The sequence below is a fragment of the Anolis carolinensis genome, chromosome 5 (assembly GCF_035594765.1).
Source record: "Anolis carolinensis isolate JA03-04 chromosome 5, rAnoCar3.1.pri, whole genome shotgun sequence".
Classification (NCBI taxonomy): domain Eukaryota; kingdom Metazoa; phylum Chordata; class Lepidosauria; order Squamata; family Dactyloidae; genus Anolis; species Anolis carolinensis.
Genome location: NC_085845.1, coordinates 201,969,448 through 201,986,251, shown reverse-complemented (window position 1 = coordinate 201,986,251; position 16,804 = coordinate 201,969,448). Strand labels below are relative to the sequence as shown.

Below are 16,804 nucleotides of genomic sequence, written 5' to 3'. Positions count from 1 at the left end.
TATTATTATTATTATTTACAGCATTTATATTCCATCCTTCTCACCCCGAAGGGGACTCAGGGCGGATCACATTACACATATAGGCAAACATTCAATGCCTTTTAACATAGAACAAAGACAAGACAAACACAGGCTCCGAGCGGGCCTCGAACTCATGACCTCCTGGTCAGAGTGATTCATTGCAGCTGGTTGCAGCTGGCTTGCTCTCCAGCCTGCGCCACAGCCCGGGCCCAAATTAATTTCTATCTATCCCAACCATGAGTGTGGTCTGGAGTCTTAGGTCACAATTTGTGCCTTAAGGTGTTCTGCATCTGATCTCATAACATAGGTCTAAGTGTTTGCATAAGGATCTGGGAGCCACATCGGTGCTTCAGTTTTCCTCATTCTTGCTTGGGGGTTAGATCCTGTTTTCTGGGAAGTGTGTGTGAGAGTGAGGAGGGAAGAGGATAAAACAGAAAAATTGGAATCCTTTGTGATAACTGTTTTCTATCCACATTGGTCATACTCATAGAAGCAGGCCTCGCTATATGGGAAGCTCCTTGCTTTCTTGCGTTTTGTGTCCTTTTTTCATGATTCTGAAAAATATTTGCAGAATAATTCAAACTCTGCTGATTCTCTGGTCCATGTACATTGCGACCTTTCAGGTTTTAAACATATACATATACCTAACAGCAGTAGGTGGGATGATCCTTCCTCCTTTGAGGAGATAAAGTAAGGTATCTATATATATATATAAAAGAGTAATGAAATTTCGGCCTAGGACAAAACAACAAAACTACACATCCCAGAAACACTAAACTTGACAGCACAACCCCTCATCCATGCCTCTACGTTCATACAACAAAAAGAAAAGAAAAATAAAGTCCTAATTAGAGGGAGAGGAAGAATTGTTTTTATCCAATTGCTGCCAGTTAGAAAGCTAAGCTCCACCCACTTGGTCTCCTAGCAACTCACTCAGCCCAGGGGACAGGCAGAGTTAGGCCTCACTTAGGCCTCTCCCACACTGCCTATAAAATGCAGATGATCAGATTTTAACTGGATTACAGTATATGGCAGTGTAGACTCAAGGCCCATCCACACAGCTATGTTACCCATTTATGATCTTATATTATCTGTTTTGAACTGCCATATAATCAACTTCAGTGTGCATTTTATACAGCTGTATAGATGGGGCCTCATATAATCCAGTTCTAAGCAAATAATATCCCATTATAAATATAATATGTAATAATTACCGTGATATAATAATACAGAACAATATAATCTCTAAAATCAGGACAGTAAATAAAGAACAACACTCTGAAGGCATAAGCCACAGCAACGCGTGGCCGGGCAAAGCTAGTAAATAAATATATTAATAATTATCAAGTGGCATTGGAAGAACGCTCCTCTGAAAGTAATGTTAGCTTAATGTCAACTGTACAGGAGTTGAGCTTGAATGGATCTGTTCTCTGCTGTCCCTCAGGAATATATCAAATAGTTCCGGCTGTTTGACTAGTGGGCAAATGAACGTCAGCCTGGTGTTTTGGTTGACCGAAATCCCTGCAACCCTGAAGACTTCTACTTGTCACTGAACTGCTAACATAAGGCTGTGAAAGGCCAGCTCTTTCTACAGCATTGATGAGAGTGGCAACAAAGGATCATTATGAAAGCTCGGCCTTCATTGACTGCGGAGAAGATGCAAACCAATGACTTGAAATGCCCCAAGGCTCTTGTGCAAATTAAATTCCAATAATGAAGTTATTATTTATTTATCCTATTTATACCCTGCCTTTATCAACCCCCCCCCCCCCCCCCCCGGTGGAGTAGTGGGTTAAAGCCTTGTGACTTGAAGGTTGGGTTGCTGACCTGAAGGATGTCAGGTTCGAATCCAACCCCGGGAGAGCGCGGATGAGCTCCCTCTATCAGCTCCAGCTCCACACAGGGATATGAGAGAAGCCTTCCATAAGGATGGTAAAAACATCCGAACATCCGGGCGTCCCCTGGGCAATGTCCTTGCAGACGGCCAATTCTCTCACACCAGAAGTGACTTGCAGTTTTTCAAGTCGCTCCTGACACGAAAAAAAAAAATCGATCCCAAGGGGACTCAAGGTGGCTTCACATATAGGCAACTTGTTCAAGTCCTTAAAAACAACATACAGTTAAAACATTTGAATTGGGAATTAAAATTAATGTACATTAAAACATTACATTCACTTTTAAAATCACGCCGTTTTTGTTTTAAAAACTTTGTTTATAAACTTTTCCCATGTATTAATGATAGAACAAATTAGGAAATTACATTTATAACTCGGGAACAAAAATTGTGTTACATAATGTAATAACAACCACTTTATACCCTCATTTTCCCCAAAACTGGGGTTCAGAGCAGATTAAAAATGAAAACACATTACAGTTATACATTTAAAATCAAGATTAAAATGTAACTGAATTACCAATATTTAAAAAAATTAAAATGCAACAATAAAAGGAGAGAAAAAGCAGTTAAAACAGTATAATAAAAACAGTAGCATCCTTTCCAGTTGTTAAATATGGCTCTCCTGTCCCCTTCTCAACCTTCTCTTCTCAAAGCTAAACAGACCCATCTCCTTAAGCTGCTCCCCAAAGGGACTCATGGCTTCCAAATCTTTGGACACATTTTTAAGAAAAGCAAAACATGGTAAGGGGCCAAAACTCAATCTGTGCCGTCTTAGTTCTCAGCGTCGCCAGTCCAATAACAATGTAGGTTTAACTGTATTACTTTATTTCCTCAAGTCTAATGTGCCATCAAATCTAATGTTCACCTCAATTTTCAAAACCCGGAAACCAAAAATTAAAAAATGCTGCCAAATGTATTGTGCAAAAAGTGGCCAAAACACCACTCTTTGTACATTGGCCATTACACTTGCTGCCTGCTTAAAATTCCTTCTTTAAAAAAATAACAAAAGTGTTAGAACACCAAAACTTTTAGAAGTGGAAAAGAATACCTTGGGGTACATCTACAGACATCATGTTTTACAACAAATCAACAGAAAAGGCAGTTCAATGCATGGTAACATTATGTAGTAATTACTGTATTTATGAATTTAGCACCAAAACATCGCAACGTATTGAAAACATTGACTATAAAAACATTGTCTACTAACAAATTGACTACAAATAAAGATAGAATTGCGTAAAATGAACTTACAGTAACAATATTGTTGGAAATGAAATGCGTAAAAAGTTCAGTCCTTGCTGCCTAGAGAAACAGCTATGGACCCGGGCAGGAGGCAGACTATGATGGATAATCCAGAATGTTAGCTAGACGAATGTTGGATAAGTGAGAGACTACTGTATAACCATATATCAGCTGCAAAAGGCCACCCTACTCAAATCTGTACACATTATTCGCCGATACATCACATAGTCCTAGACACTTGGGAAATATCCAACGTGTGATCCAATACGACAGCCAACAAAGTGATCTTGTTTGCTGTGTACTCATCTTGTTGTGTATCAAATAATAATAATAATAATAATAATAATAATAATAATAATAATAAAACTTTATTTGTATCCCGCCCTATTTCCCTGAGGGGACTCAGAGTGGACTCACTAAGATTATTGTATTACACAGCTAATTCGCACCCTGATTTTGTGGACAAATGGTTTAAGTATTTTTATTGTACTGTTTTAAATGTATTTATTGTATTATGCTAAACTGATTATTTTAATTGCCTATGTTTTATCTTTTGTACTATATACGGCATTGAATTTTGCCAGATTGTGAGCCGCCCTGAGTCCCTTCGGGTGAGAAGGGCGGCATAGAAATGGTGGAAATAAATAAATAAATAAATAATTTTGGTATGGTGATTTAGCTAAAAGAAGGTGAGCATTAGATTCAAATTTGTATGTTGAACTTTTCAAATCTTGGTTGAAGGGACATGTTTGACTCCAGCCCATTCTTATTCTGAAGACTTAATCATCTAGCCATGATGCCTTATTTTGGATCCGGATGTCACTGACACCGTATAACGTCCTTTACCTTGTAAACGTCCTGTACCTTGTCCTTGTGGACAACAATTGACAGACCCAGTCTTTTAAACTTGAACACGCCTATCTGTATTTTATAATGCGTTTTATGAATGTTTTATGTAAGCTAATTTTTAACTGATTTATAGTGTATTGTACAGGTTTATATGTGTATTTTATTGTAAGCCGCCCTGGGTGAGAAGGGCAGGATACAAATATTGTAATAATAAATAAATGAATAAAATAAATAAAATAAATTTGCCCTGATTCCTCCCCTCTCCCCTGCGTTCTCCTTTCCTGCAGCAGAAGCGCTTCATGGAGGAGCACACGGTGACCCAGACGGAGCACATGGCCACCATCGAGGCCCACGCGGTGGCCCAGCAGGTGCAGCAGGTCCACGTGGCCACCTACACCGAGCACAGCATGCTCAGCGCCGACGAAGACTCCCCCTCTTCCCCCGAGGACACCTCCTACGATGACTCCGACATCCTCAACTCCACAGCCACCGATGAGGTGACCGCCCACCTGGCCGCTGCAGGTAGGCTTGCCCCATGGCATCTCGGTCATTGCAAAACATGAGCTGAGCCAGGTTTGTTTAGGTGGGACACAGCCTGGCTGTATATACTCCCCTGAAAAGCAGACTTCTCTTTTGAACAGCAAGTCCAGTGTTGTTTTAGTGTTAGCCATCAGCCTTTTTTCGTCACTTCTTCAAACCAGAAATGTTTAGTTCCAAACAGTGGCCAGCAGAGGGCAGTGTGGTAATAGGTTTCCTTCCCTGTTTTACCTACCTGATGTCTCTGAGAATACAGTAGAGTCTCACTTATCCAACATAATAATAATAATAATAATAATAATAATAATAATAATAATAATAATAATTTTATTTTTATACCCCGCCACCATCTCCCCAGAGGGACTCAGGGCGGCTCACAGATATAAAACAAGCATACAGTGGTATCAAATACAAAAAACACACAAATAAAATTAAAAGGCATGAAATAAAATCACAGGCCGGCAGAATGCTGGATAAGCGAATATGTTGGGTAATATGGAGGGATAAAGGAAAAGCCTATTAAATGTCAAATTTCATTATGATTTTACAAATTTAGCACCAAAACAAATCAACAGTAAAGACAGTTACAACAAATCAACAGTAAAGACAGTTCAATGCATGGTAATTACTGTAAATTTATTTTATTTATTTACAGTATTTATATTCCACCCTTCTCACCCCGAAGGGAACTCAGGGCGGATTACAATGAACATATATATGGCAAACATTCAATGCCATCAGACAAACAACATACATACATACATACATACAGTATAGACACACACAGAGGCAAGTTAACATTTCCAGCTTCATAAGGTTATGCTCAATTCCGGCCACAGGGGGAGCTGTTGCTTAACATCCACTAGTGACACCAAGTGCTGTACTTCCTCATTCCTTTCTGCGTGCTGCTGGCAGTTTTATTTATTTAGAATAGTCTGGCTATGTCCCTGTCACCAAATGCTAAGTGATTACATTACCCACTAAGGCTGGCTGGAGTCCTCTGAATGGCATAGTGGTTGGTGCCATTATTTTATATCTGTTTGATGATCTAGGCAGATGTTTCTATTACACAAGCCAACAAAATCAAACTTTTTGTAATATTGTAATACAATTTAAATTATTTTTAATGCTGATTTTAAATATATCTTTATTTTTTCCATCATGTCAACTTTTTAAAAATATGATGAATGGTACATTACAGCAGACTACTGTAAAGTCTGCACATTTCACAACATATTCATGTAACACGAGCTACAAGTATTTTTATCAGATATAAGTATAGGCCATTCTTCTAGAGTTTTTTGCACTGAATTGAGATCTGTGTTTATTTTTTCTCTATCACCTGCAGTTTTTGTGATGAGGCTAATTGAATAATTAATGCATTTGCACACTGATATTTATTAGATTCTATTGATATCAGTGCATAAATGCATTAATTATTCAATTAGCCTCATCGCAAAATGCCCTAAAATTATATCTGATGAAAAATATTTGTTGGCTTGTGTTACTTTCTTCTCTTGTCAGGGATGGAATGGCTATTGGGAGAGCTTTAGCTTGTCTGCAGTAGGTACGTTGGAGGAGACATGTGGTTCCTGGGGGGCAAAGGAAGGGAATGCCAATCCCAATGGCAACTAAAAATAGACACATGCAAGCATTAGATTAATTTATCCCAATGTATGTCACTAATGGGATAATGGGAGTTCTAGCACAGTCCAAGAACACCAGGTTGAAGGAAGGTGTCTTCATAGTTCCTTGAATATGTCTGAATATTCAACACCCACCTTTTGTCCTTAGGCCCAGTGGGCATGGCTGCAGCTGCAGCAGTGGCAACCGGTAAAAAAAGGAAACGTCCTCACGTCTTTGAGTCCAACCCTTCCATCCGCAAGAGGCAGCAGACGCGGTTGTTACGGTAAGAGCGTATGATGCAAGAAGTTGCCTTAGACTCTTGGGACTTTTCCAGACCATCATTCTCCACTTGATTTGGCAACAGTGCAGAGTCTTCCCTTTTACGTATTATCAGAGATTATCTTTATTAATTGCAAATTATAGGTACTGTGCCTGAGACCTTGTGTATATCAAGTGTAGGCCTAGAACAGGCATGGGCAAACTTTGGCCCTCCTTCCGGGTGTTTTGGACTTCAACTGCTAGGCTGTTAGGAATTGTAGGAGTTGAGGTCCTAAATACTTGGAGGGAGGGCCAAAGTTTGCCCATGCCTCCTCTATTGGCTGCTCCAGTTCAAGTGCTTGGAGGATCTTGCTCTTCGTGACTTGAGAATAATATCCCTTGATGCTGCTAAAGAATTATAGCACCAGAAAATGCTTTCCTTGCTCTACCCAGAGATCCCTGGTATGAGGAGTGAATGAAAAGTAATGCCTCCACCTTCGCAACTCCTCAACAGATGGCAGTCCTGGTCTGCGGCAGGTGCTGGCTTGTTCAGTAGACTCTCTTCTACAGTTCCGTTTGGCGGGAAGCCTTAGCATTGAACGGTTGTATTGTTAAAATGCGAAGTATGTAACCCTGCGCAGACGGGGAAGCCTTAGCATTGAACGGTTGTATTGTTAAAATGCGAAGTATGTAACCCTGCGCAGACGGTTGACCAATGTGACTTAAGCAACGTGCAGTCACTGAACTCTTGAGAGCAGAAGGGTGTCACCCCAAAGGAGATTCATCAGAGAATGCAAGCTGTTTATGGGGATTGTGTTGATGTGAGTCCTGTGCATCGTTGGGCGAGTAAGTTTAAAGATGTTGAGGTGGGAACGTCTGACTTGTGTGACAAACCAAGAGTTGGACGTCCTGTAACAGCAACCACCGAGTTTCACAAGCAAAAGGTTGACAGATTGATTCAGGACGATTGTCGTATCACTCAGAGATAAATTTTAAGCAAAATCGGCATTTCACAAGAACGTGTGGGTCACATTATTGCTTTGCTTGGCTATCAGAAGCACGTTGTTTAAGTTGCATTGACCGACCATCTGCACAGGGTTCTCTACTTCGCACTTTAACAACACAACCGTTCAATGCTAAGGCTTCCTGCCAAATGGAACTGTAGAGGAGAGTCTCCTGAACAAGCCAGGACCTGCTTCATACCAGTTTTACCATCTGTTGAAGAGTTACGAAGGTGGAGGCATTACTTTTCATTCAACACTCATATTATCTATTGCCAATGGCCAAGTACAAAGCAGGCCAGGCCTTGCTTGGCTTGAGTAATCAGCTGAGATGAAGTCAGTTGAAAGTGCCATAGTTTCTTGACCGGATACTCTGAATTTTTGCAATGATTGGTGCTCACAAATTGCTTGGAAATAAACAAGCTACCTCAGCTTAAAAGAACAAAGTTAAGCGAAAGCCAAGAGTGCTTTCCGTTTCCTCCGAGGGATCCTCCCTCCAGAGAGACTCTGATGCAACCTCAGCCAAACAGGTGCATTTTCCTCAATTGCTGCTGCAATGTCTTGCTGAGTCTTGCTCGGTGTTGGCGGAATAATTCCAGCAGCACCTTTACGCAGGTTTCCAGTCCCAGGGCTTTGTGCCACTGTCCTTCTGTTCATTCATCATACAGCCTATTAATATTCTAATTGCACAATTAAATGCCTTTTTTAAAGTTCCCCTTGTTCTCAATTTCATCAGACAGGAGATGACAAAAATGTTCTGCTTGGAGAGTGTGCATGTAAAACTCCTTGCTCAAAATAAGCATGAGAGTTATTCATAGGAAGTGTTTTTGTTGTTATCATCCCACATCTATCTGTTGATTGAGATACAAAGGAATACGAATGAGAGATAGCAAAGTGTCAGTTAGGAATTCTTTGGAGTCAGTCATCAAGGGAGAGATAAGGATGGTTGGGTTTATGAAGAAATAAAGAGGTACTAAAATCACTTAGTATTGAGACCTACTCTTGGCCATGGCATATCTGAGTGGACAGTCAGTGACATAGAGGAACACCTTTAGGAATTTAGGATTATGATGAACAAGTATAGATAAATTGGCTTAAAGGCTTCATAGTGCTTCAATGTCGGAAGTCATGGTGAAGGGTGCCCAGGTGTTGGGGAGAGGTTTTATTTTGTGTAGGATAGGGTTTCAGGTGCATGTATGGTCTGTAATATGTCCTGTGTTGTTTGAATGTTATGGTGAACTCTTATATTAAGAAAAAAATAAATGAGAAGAAAGTATAGACTGAAAATAGTGGATAACAATACGGTGTAACAACCTTACATGTAGAAATAGCAAAACTAAATGACGTATTTTAAGTTACTGATTTTAATATGCATGCAGTGTCAGAGAGAACTGTTTGACTAACGTAGATATGTATGTATATATCAAAATTATTGTTACTTGATGACATCTTCTATGGTTTGCTGTTCTGTTATGTACCATAACTCTAATAAACTCCTTACCTTTAACAAAAAGGATTGAGACCTACTCAATAAGGGAACGGTGTCATATAGTGTTTTAAGTGTTAGATGCGGACTTCGGGAAAGCAGGGCTCAAGACCCTGTTCAGCTGTGGAGAACCTCTGGATCACCCTAGATATGTCCCTTTTCTGAAGAATTCTTGCCAGGAAAATCCCTAGGGTAAAGTGGTGGAATCTCCTTCATTGGAAGCTTTTTAAACCAGTGGTTCTCAACCTGTGGGTCCCCGGGTGTTTTGGCCTACATCTCCCAGAAATCCCAACCAGTTTACCAGCTGTTAGGATTTCTGGGAGTTGAAGGCCAAAACATCTGGGGACCCACAGGTTGAGAACCACTGTTTTAAACAGAGTCTGGATGGCCATCTGCCAGGGATACTTTGATTGTGCTTTTCCTGCGTGGCAGGGAGTTGGACTAGATGGCCCATGTGATCTCCACCAACTCTGTTATTCTATGATTCTATCATAATTCAGAGTTGCAGTAACAAAGTACAATTGGCCTTCCACATAATACAGATGTAACCTTTATGGACTCATAAGAATCTCTTTGTCCTCCGTTGGTCAACGTCCATCAGAAGTTGGCTACAGAGTCATGCCTGAAGACCTAGAGATTCCTAGAAAGGTGGTGATGGTGGTATTAATTTTTCTCTGTTTGTGCAGGGGGGTCTTCTCTCCTAGTCCTTGTGAAAGTGGAGAGCCTGGTACAATATTGATTGTATATTGTAATTGCACAACTGGGAAAGATACAAGAGGGCAGTGGGTAGAGTTCAGGTAAATGTGTCTGTGGTAGGAAAACTGACTCAAGGGAAATGGAGATGTCTTTCTGGAGATCTCCGGTTGTGATGAAAGCACCCAGTCTGAGATTGATCCCCAGTGTCTTGTCCAACTTTTTGACATGTATAGCCTTGTGTGGAAGATGAAAGGCCTCTGCTGCAGGTGGTTTGGGAAATGAATGATGCTATATGTAAACAAACACCCCTCCCACTGCTCTATAGTAGCCTTGGCTTCATGTTCTGGCTAGGAATTCCTTTCCTGTTGATGGAAGCAGGAGGGAGGGGGTTGTGTGGCCCAGGCATCCATCATGGGAAACACAGGGGAGAATTTGGGTATGCAAACCTCCTTACAAGTTGCCGCTTTAATGATTTCCATCCTGTTTTGCATCTGCACAATATGGGATAGTCGTTTACTGTGGATGCACGTTGGCATACTTTGTTATCCTCTCTGCTATTGTGGGATGGCAGCAGCTAAACAAACAACTAATACAAGGTTGAACTCCTTTGGAAGAAAGGCAGCAGCAGCTTGCAAGCGGCGAGGCTTTTGAATCAATTCTTTTTTTAAATTTCCATAACATGAACAAATCAAAGGGTGCATCTTCACTGTAGAATGAATGTTGGGTTTGACACATGACTCAATATTTTGGAATCATGGGAGTTTTTCTTTTACAATGTCTTTTCTCTCCCTGGCCAAATAGTGTCTCAACTCTCCTGATTCCATGGCATGGAGCCTTGGCAGTTAAAGTGATGTCCAACTACAGTAGAGTCTCACTTGTCCAAGCTAAACGGGCCAGCAGAACCTTGGATAAGTGAATATCTTGGATAATATGGAGGCATAAGGAAAAGCCTATTAAACATCAAATTAGGTTATGATTGTAAAAATTAAGCACCAAAACATCATGTTATACAACAAATTTGACAGAAAAAGTAGTTCAATACACAGTAATGCTATGTAGTAATTACTGTATTTACGAATTTAGCACCAAAATATCACGATGTATTGAAAACATTGACTACAAAAATGCCTTGGATAATCCAGAACCTTGGATAAGCGAGTCTTGGATAAGTGAGACTCTACTGTATATTCTACAGTGATATGATGTGCCAGATCACCAGCTGTGTGCCAGATAATATTTTTATAATATTCACATACCATTTTGAGTAGCACTGGTGTAAGAAACTCTGTGAGGAAAAGACAAGCACGTGGCTCCATTTTCCTACTAAGAACTGTTATTGCTATTTGAACATCTCTTCTCCAGAAAATGCTCCCAAATCTGAAACTGTTGTGTGTGTGGTTGAGGTAGTTACGTCTTTGCTGTTTCTGACAGTTTAATGTACACAGATTTTGTCCCGGGGATACTCAACCTGTCCTGCCTGTTTGTGTCCCCGCTTCTCCACACAGGAAGCTGCGTGCCACGCTGGACGAATACACCACTCGCGTTGGGCAGCAGGCCATCGTCCTGTGCATCTCACCCTCCAAACCCAACCCTGTCTTTAAAGTCTTTGGGGCAGCACCTCTGGAGAATGTGGTAAGACCTCTGTAACCGGCTCACTATATATCACCTTATCCCTCCCCAGCCTGGACTTGCAGCGGCTGTTCCTTAAGTCTCACAAGAATCATGATATGACTGCAAAAAGGCATGGCAGAGAAGACGTGGGATTCGGAAACTCTTTGTTATCAGAACCACAGGGCTCCACATTATCTTCCCTGCCTCCAAGGAGGGTTGATGCATTATTATCAGACAGCTGCAACATGCTGAACTGAAGAACTTTATCATATGGAGACAAAGCTTGCACCTAACAAACTTTGGGCAAACTTTGGTCTTCCAGGTGTTTTGGACTTCAGCTCTCCCAATTCCTAACAGCCAGTTCAAAACACCTGGAGTGATACAGTAGAGTCTCACTTATCCAAGCTAAACGGGCCAGCAGAAGCTTGGATAAGCGAATATCTTGGATAATAAGGAGGGATTAAGGAAAAGCCTATTAAACATCAAATTAAGTTATGATTTTACAAATTAAGCACCAAAACATCATGTTTTACAACAAATTTGACAGAAAAAGCAGTTCAATCCGCAGTAATGTTATGTTGTAATTACTGTATTTACGAATTTAGCACCAAAATATCACGATATATTGAAAACATTGACTACAAAAATGGCTTGGATAATCCAGAAACTTGGATAAGCGAGGCTTGGATAAGTGAGACTCTACTGTATTAGCATGATTTCTATGTAGTCATTATGTCAGCACACTGCACCAACAAGATACTGACCACACCGTCCACCATAGCTATGCTTCAAAATGTCCATAATATGCCACCATGGCTAAAAAAAACCCTGTTCCGTTCATCAAAGATTTTGTTTAAAAAAGATAAGGATTGGTAAGAAAATGACAGCTGCTCTCTAATGTAAACATCTGTCTGCCTATAATGTATAAATGCACAGCTATCAATCTTGATGTGTTATCCATGAGACTGAGGGCCCTTCCACACAGCATTATAACCCAGAATATCAAGGCATCAAGTCCCACAATATCTGCTTTGAACTGGGATATCTGAGTCAACAATGCCATACATTCAAAGCAGATAATGTGAGATTTTATTCAGCTATGTAGAAGGGGCCTGAAATGAAGTCTTTGGTTACATTTTGTGCTTCATCTGCCTACTTTAAGTAACTGCTGAACAAACACTTCAGATACACACACACACATATAGCCCATTTAGTCTTAGATTAATGTCCTCAAATTTTTGGACTTGTTTATATTTCAAAATAGCTGCATTTTGTCCATTTTGCATGGTACCAGGTATGAAATGATGATTAAGAGCTGAAGCTGTTTCGTACAAATTGTAAGCAAAATAATCATCAGTCATCCTTGCAATGTTAGATGAGTTAGGATTTTTTTAAAAGAAAAGAAATGCAGCTTAATTGAGGGCTACAGAGGGGCTGGTCCTACAGATACCCAAAACTGATATGCCAGTGTTATCAGTGAAGGGAGGCAGACTGACAACAACAACAACAACAATAATAACAATAAAAGACCCTGACAGAAACCAGTGCAGGTGGTCCCTGTGGTGATGGGCACACTGGGTGCCGTGCCAAAAGATCTCAGCCGGCATTTGGAAACAATAGACATTGACAAAATTACGATCTGTCAACTGCAAAAGGCCACCCTACTGGGATCTGCACGCATCATCCGAAAATACAACACACAGTCCTAGACACTTGGGAAGTGTTCGACTAGTGACTTTGTAATACAAAATCAAGCATGTCTATCTTGTTTGCTGTGTCATAATAAAATAATAATAATAATAATAATAATAATAATGATGATGATTATTATTATTATCATCATCATCTTGCCTGCCTCTCCTCAAGGCAGGTTACAGCATAATTAAAATATGCAAACCTTGTACAAAATTTTATAAATACACATATTAAAATGCATTTCTGTAAAAAGATACTGAAATACACTGAGAAAACAAGTTTCAAATTCATGCTTAAAGCTATCTGGGTAGGCCTGCCAGAAAAAAAATAGGTGTTTGGATTGTTTTAAAAATCCAACAGCTGATCTAAATTCCAACCCATGATGTTTCCAGTGTGTTTAGAACAATCCTTGATCAATCTGGAGCCCTCCCCTGTCTCCAAACTTCTCTAGAAAGCTTCTTGTTGGCATTGCCTCTGGTTTCATCATCTCCATTGAAGTGTGTGCTTCAAGTGCCAGGGCTTTGGGGCCGGTGGGTATTTGTATCTGTCCGCTGGGGCATAGTTTGCTTGCTCGGCTCTGCCCGTTCCTTAGCACCTCTTCTCTCCTGCCACCCTTTGCCTTGTTTACCTGTGCCTCCCTGATTCCCCTCAGGTGCGCAAGTACAAGAGCATGATCCTGGAAGACCTGGAGTCGGCGCTGTTGGAACATGCCCCTGCGCCACAGGAGGTTAACTCAGAGCTGCCGCCTTTAACCATCGACGGGATCCCAGTCTCGGTGGACAAGATGACCCAAGTAAGCAGCCGGAAATGGCAGAAGGCGGGTGTGTGTGTGTGTAAAAAGCAAAGAGGAGTCTTCATGGTGTCTCTAAGGCAGGCCTGGGCAAACTTTGGCCTTCCCTCCCGGTGTTTTGGACTTCAACTCCCACAATTCCTAACAGCCGGTAGGCTGTTAGGAATTGTGGGAGTTGAAGTCCAAAACACCGGGAGGGAAGGCCAAAGTTTGCCCAGGCCTGCTCTAATGTATTGGTTTTTCCAGTGTGGCTTCTCTCTCTCATTTACACAAGTCCTTGTGGAGACATTTAGTTCTTTCGCACCAGGAGGGCTTATTGCAACTTTGCTAAGTGATTCCAAGAAGGTGTTCATATGGATGCTGCCTTTTCCACAAAGTGCGTGCGGGAGAATAGCTTATGACAATGATGGGCAACCTTTTGCACTTGGTGTGTCAAAATTCACCAAAAAACCTAGCATGACTTGGGTGGTGTATCACTTTGAGAGAAAAAACCATAATTTCATAATATATATAGTTTAAATAACAAAAATATACAATTGTAATATATAACTGTATTTAAGAAATCAAAAACTATTTACTACCATTATTTCCATGTACAACAATCTATGGTACCTCTTGCAGTTTCCACGCTGGTTTCTCTCTATTGTAGTTTCAATGTAGTCATGAATAATGAATAATATAATAATAATATAATAATATACTACAATAATAATAGAATAAATAAATAAATAAATAAATAAATGTAATGTGCACAATTCTCATGGAGTAAACAACAAAACTACTGGACCAAATCACACCAAATTTGGTTACAAAAGACATTAGTCAACCAATCAATCTGCATGCAGCAGCATGTCAGCAAAAATGGCTAGGCGTGTCAGTGCTGACATGCGTGTCATAGGTTGGCCATCACTGGCTTATGATGATTGTCATAGAATTGGAAGAGACCACAAGGATCGCTACTTCGCGGCTCACTTTTCACGCAATCTCTCTTTTGTGGTTTTTCAATAAACTCTAAAAGAATATTATAAATCATTTAAAAAAAAAACCATTTAGAGCCTAAGGAAGGAAGGAAGGAAGGAAGGAGAAGCCGAAGGGAGAGAAAAGGAACCCAAGCGGCAACGGGAGGAGAAGGAGGCGATTTATCAACACACGATTGGTTGATAAAGACTTAAAATAGTGTATAACTACTAAAATAATGTATTAATATCAAAATATAGTGTCCCTACTTTGCAGATTTTCACTTATTGTGGGTGGTCCTGGAATCTAACCTCAGCGATAAGTGAGGGAACACTCTATTGCATCTCTCAGTCTAGAACCTATACTGCTGTTGATGGAGCTTAGAATCACGTTGTCCTTTTTAGCTGCTGCATCACCCTGTTGACTCCGAAGGTCCTCATTGGCTTTGTGGAGGAGTCATCCATTCTGGTTGCCATGCTGTAGCAGTGCTTCTCACACACTCAAAACAACCTATGAAGGCAACACTGTGGCAGGATTCAGAGCATCCAAATTAGAAGTCCCAGCTACAATTCTTAGCATTTGGAGTGATAGGATCAGAAGTGTTGTTACTGTTTGGAGGAGGTAACAACAACAACAACAACACTTTATTTGTATTCAACCCTATTTCCACAAAAGGTCTCAGGGCAGATTCCAACAGACAATGGCGAACATTCAATGCCTTCGTACACAAACAAATACTGACATAAAATCCCAGAGAAACTCTTCATATAAAAATAACATTAAAACCTAACATCAAATTAAAGCCTAACACCAGTAAATTAAACCTAACATCAATAAATTAAACTACATGTAGTCAAACAAAATTATATAATTATAACTCTCCCCATTTTGAAATATTCTGCACTTTGGCCCAGATCCGTGTATTAGTCTCCTGTTTTTGACATTTTATGCTTTATGTTGATTTTTATGACTGTTTTATTGATGCTGATGTTTTATTGTTGGGATATTTGTTTTATTGTCTTGTTGCTGTTATTACATTGTTGTGTCGGGCAAGGCCCCATGTAAGCCGCTCCGAGTCCCTTCGGGGAGATGGGGCGGAGTATAAAAATAAAGTGATTATTATTATTATATTATTATAATCACATAAAATCGAAACAAACATCCACATTAATTTACAACAGCCAACTAGAGTTCACAGTGTGGGTTGGTTATTTTATTTTATTTATTTATTTATTTATTTATTTATTTATCAAACTTATATGCCGCCACTCCCCTTGGGCTTGGGGCGGCTTACAAGAACAGGCTAAAATCAACAATTTAAAAACATCTTTAGGTTAGGTGGTCAAACAATGACCATTGGGCTGGCGTGGACTAGGAAGGTCCAAGTCGAATATAGTTCTTGCATCATGCAAGAGGCTTTATTTTATTCTGATGAAATTATTTCAAGGCAAGAATCTTAACATCTGAAAGAGAATTGGACTTCTTCGCATTGCAATTATTATTTGAAAGCATTGCACAGGGGTGTCCTAGATAGCTTTGAAACAGCCAAGCACAACTTCCCTTTGTCTCTTGAACCATTGCCTCTTCTTTCCATGACACTCCCTTTATGTTCCGGGTCTCTCGTTTTCCTCAGCAAAACACAAACCTCTTTCCAGAATAAAGCATGCAAATGAAACGTATTTGTGGCAGAAAAGCCTATTTGAATGCCTGTTCGTGAGCAGCGTGATTTGAATCTGTGCTTTCCCTCTGACATGCTGTGTAAACAGATCTTTGCTTTTACATGTCCAGTGGATGTGGTGGTTTCTTGTGTTGTGTTGAGTGCGCAAACCTGATGAAATGTGCCCCTCTGCACATGCAAGCGCCATTGCTCATCATGTTTTCCCCAATTACTTCTTTGAATGATGTGATTCTTATGTCTGCCTTGTCACTAGGTGACGCTAGAGTCCTCTTTGCTTTGCGGCTGAGTTTATTCCTGAGACAGACAGTGAAATCTCCCTTGAGAAACAGCCCATCCCTTCTCTGATATCCATTGTATAGAGAGAGCCTGAAAAAGCTACTCTCTTTATGCCGATGGGATATTTTTCTGAATCTCTGGTCTGGGAAAAACCATTCCAATGCCAAGACTGCATGTCTCAAAA

The 16,804-nt window shown here is 40.3% G+C and overlaps 1 protein-coding gene across 6 annotated transcripts in view; it reads left to right on the top strand.

Annotated features, from left to right (window-relative positions):
- Window positions 1-16,804, top strand: part of nrf1 (nuclear respiratory factor 1) — a 74,843-nt gene that overhangs the window by 12,985 nt on the left and 45,054 nt on the right. For 5 of the 6 annotated variants that reach the window (XM_062983363.1, XM_062983367.1, XM_062983366.1 and 2 more), the window contains exons 2-5: window positions 4,297-4,531; window positions 6,341-6,455; window positions 11,119-11,245; window positions 13,572-13,712. In XM_062983363.1, the coding sequence (XP_062839433.1) occupies window positions 4,309-4,531; window positions 6,341-6,455; window positions 11,119-11,245; window positions 13,572-13,712 (606 nt within the window). In that variant the 5' untranslated portion in view covers window positions 4,297-4,308. The remainder of the gene's footprint in view (window positions 1-4,296; window positions 4,532-6,340; window positions 6,456-11,118; window positions 11,246-13,571; window positions 13,713-16,804) is intronic. The other variant, XM_062983364.1, reaches the window with a different exon arrangement.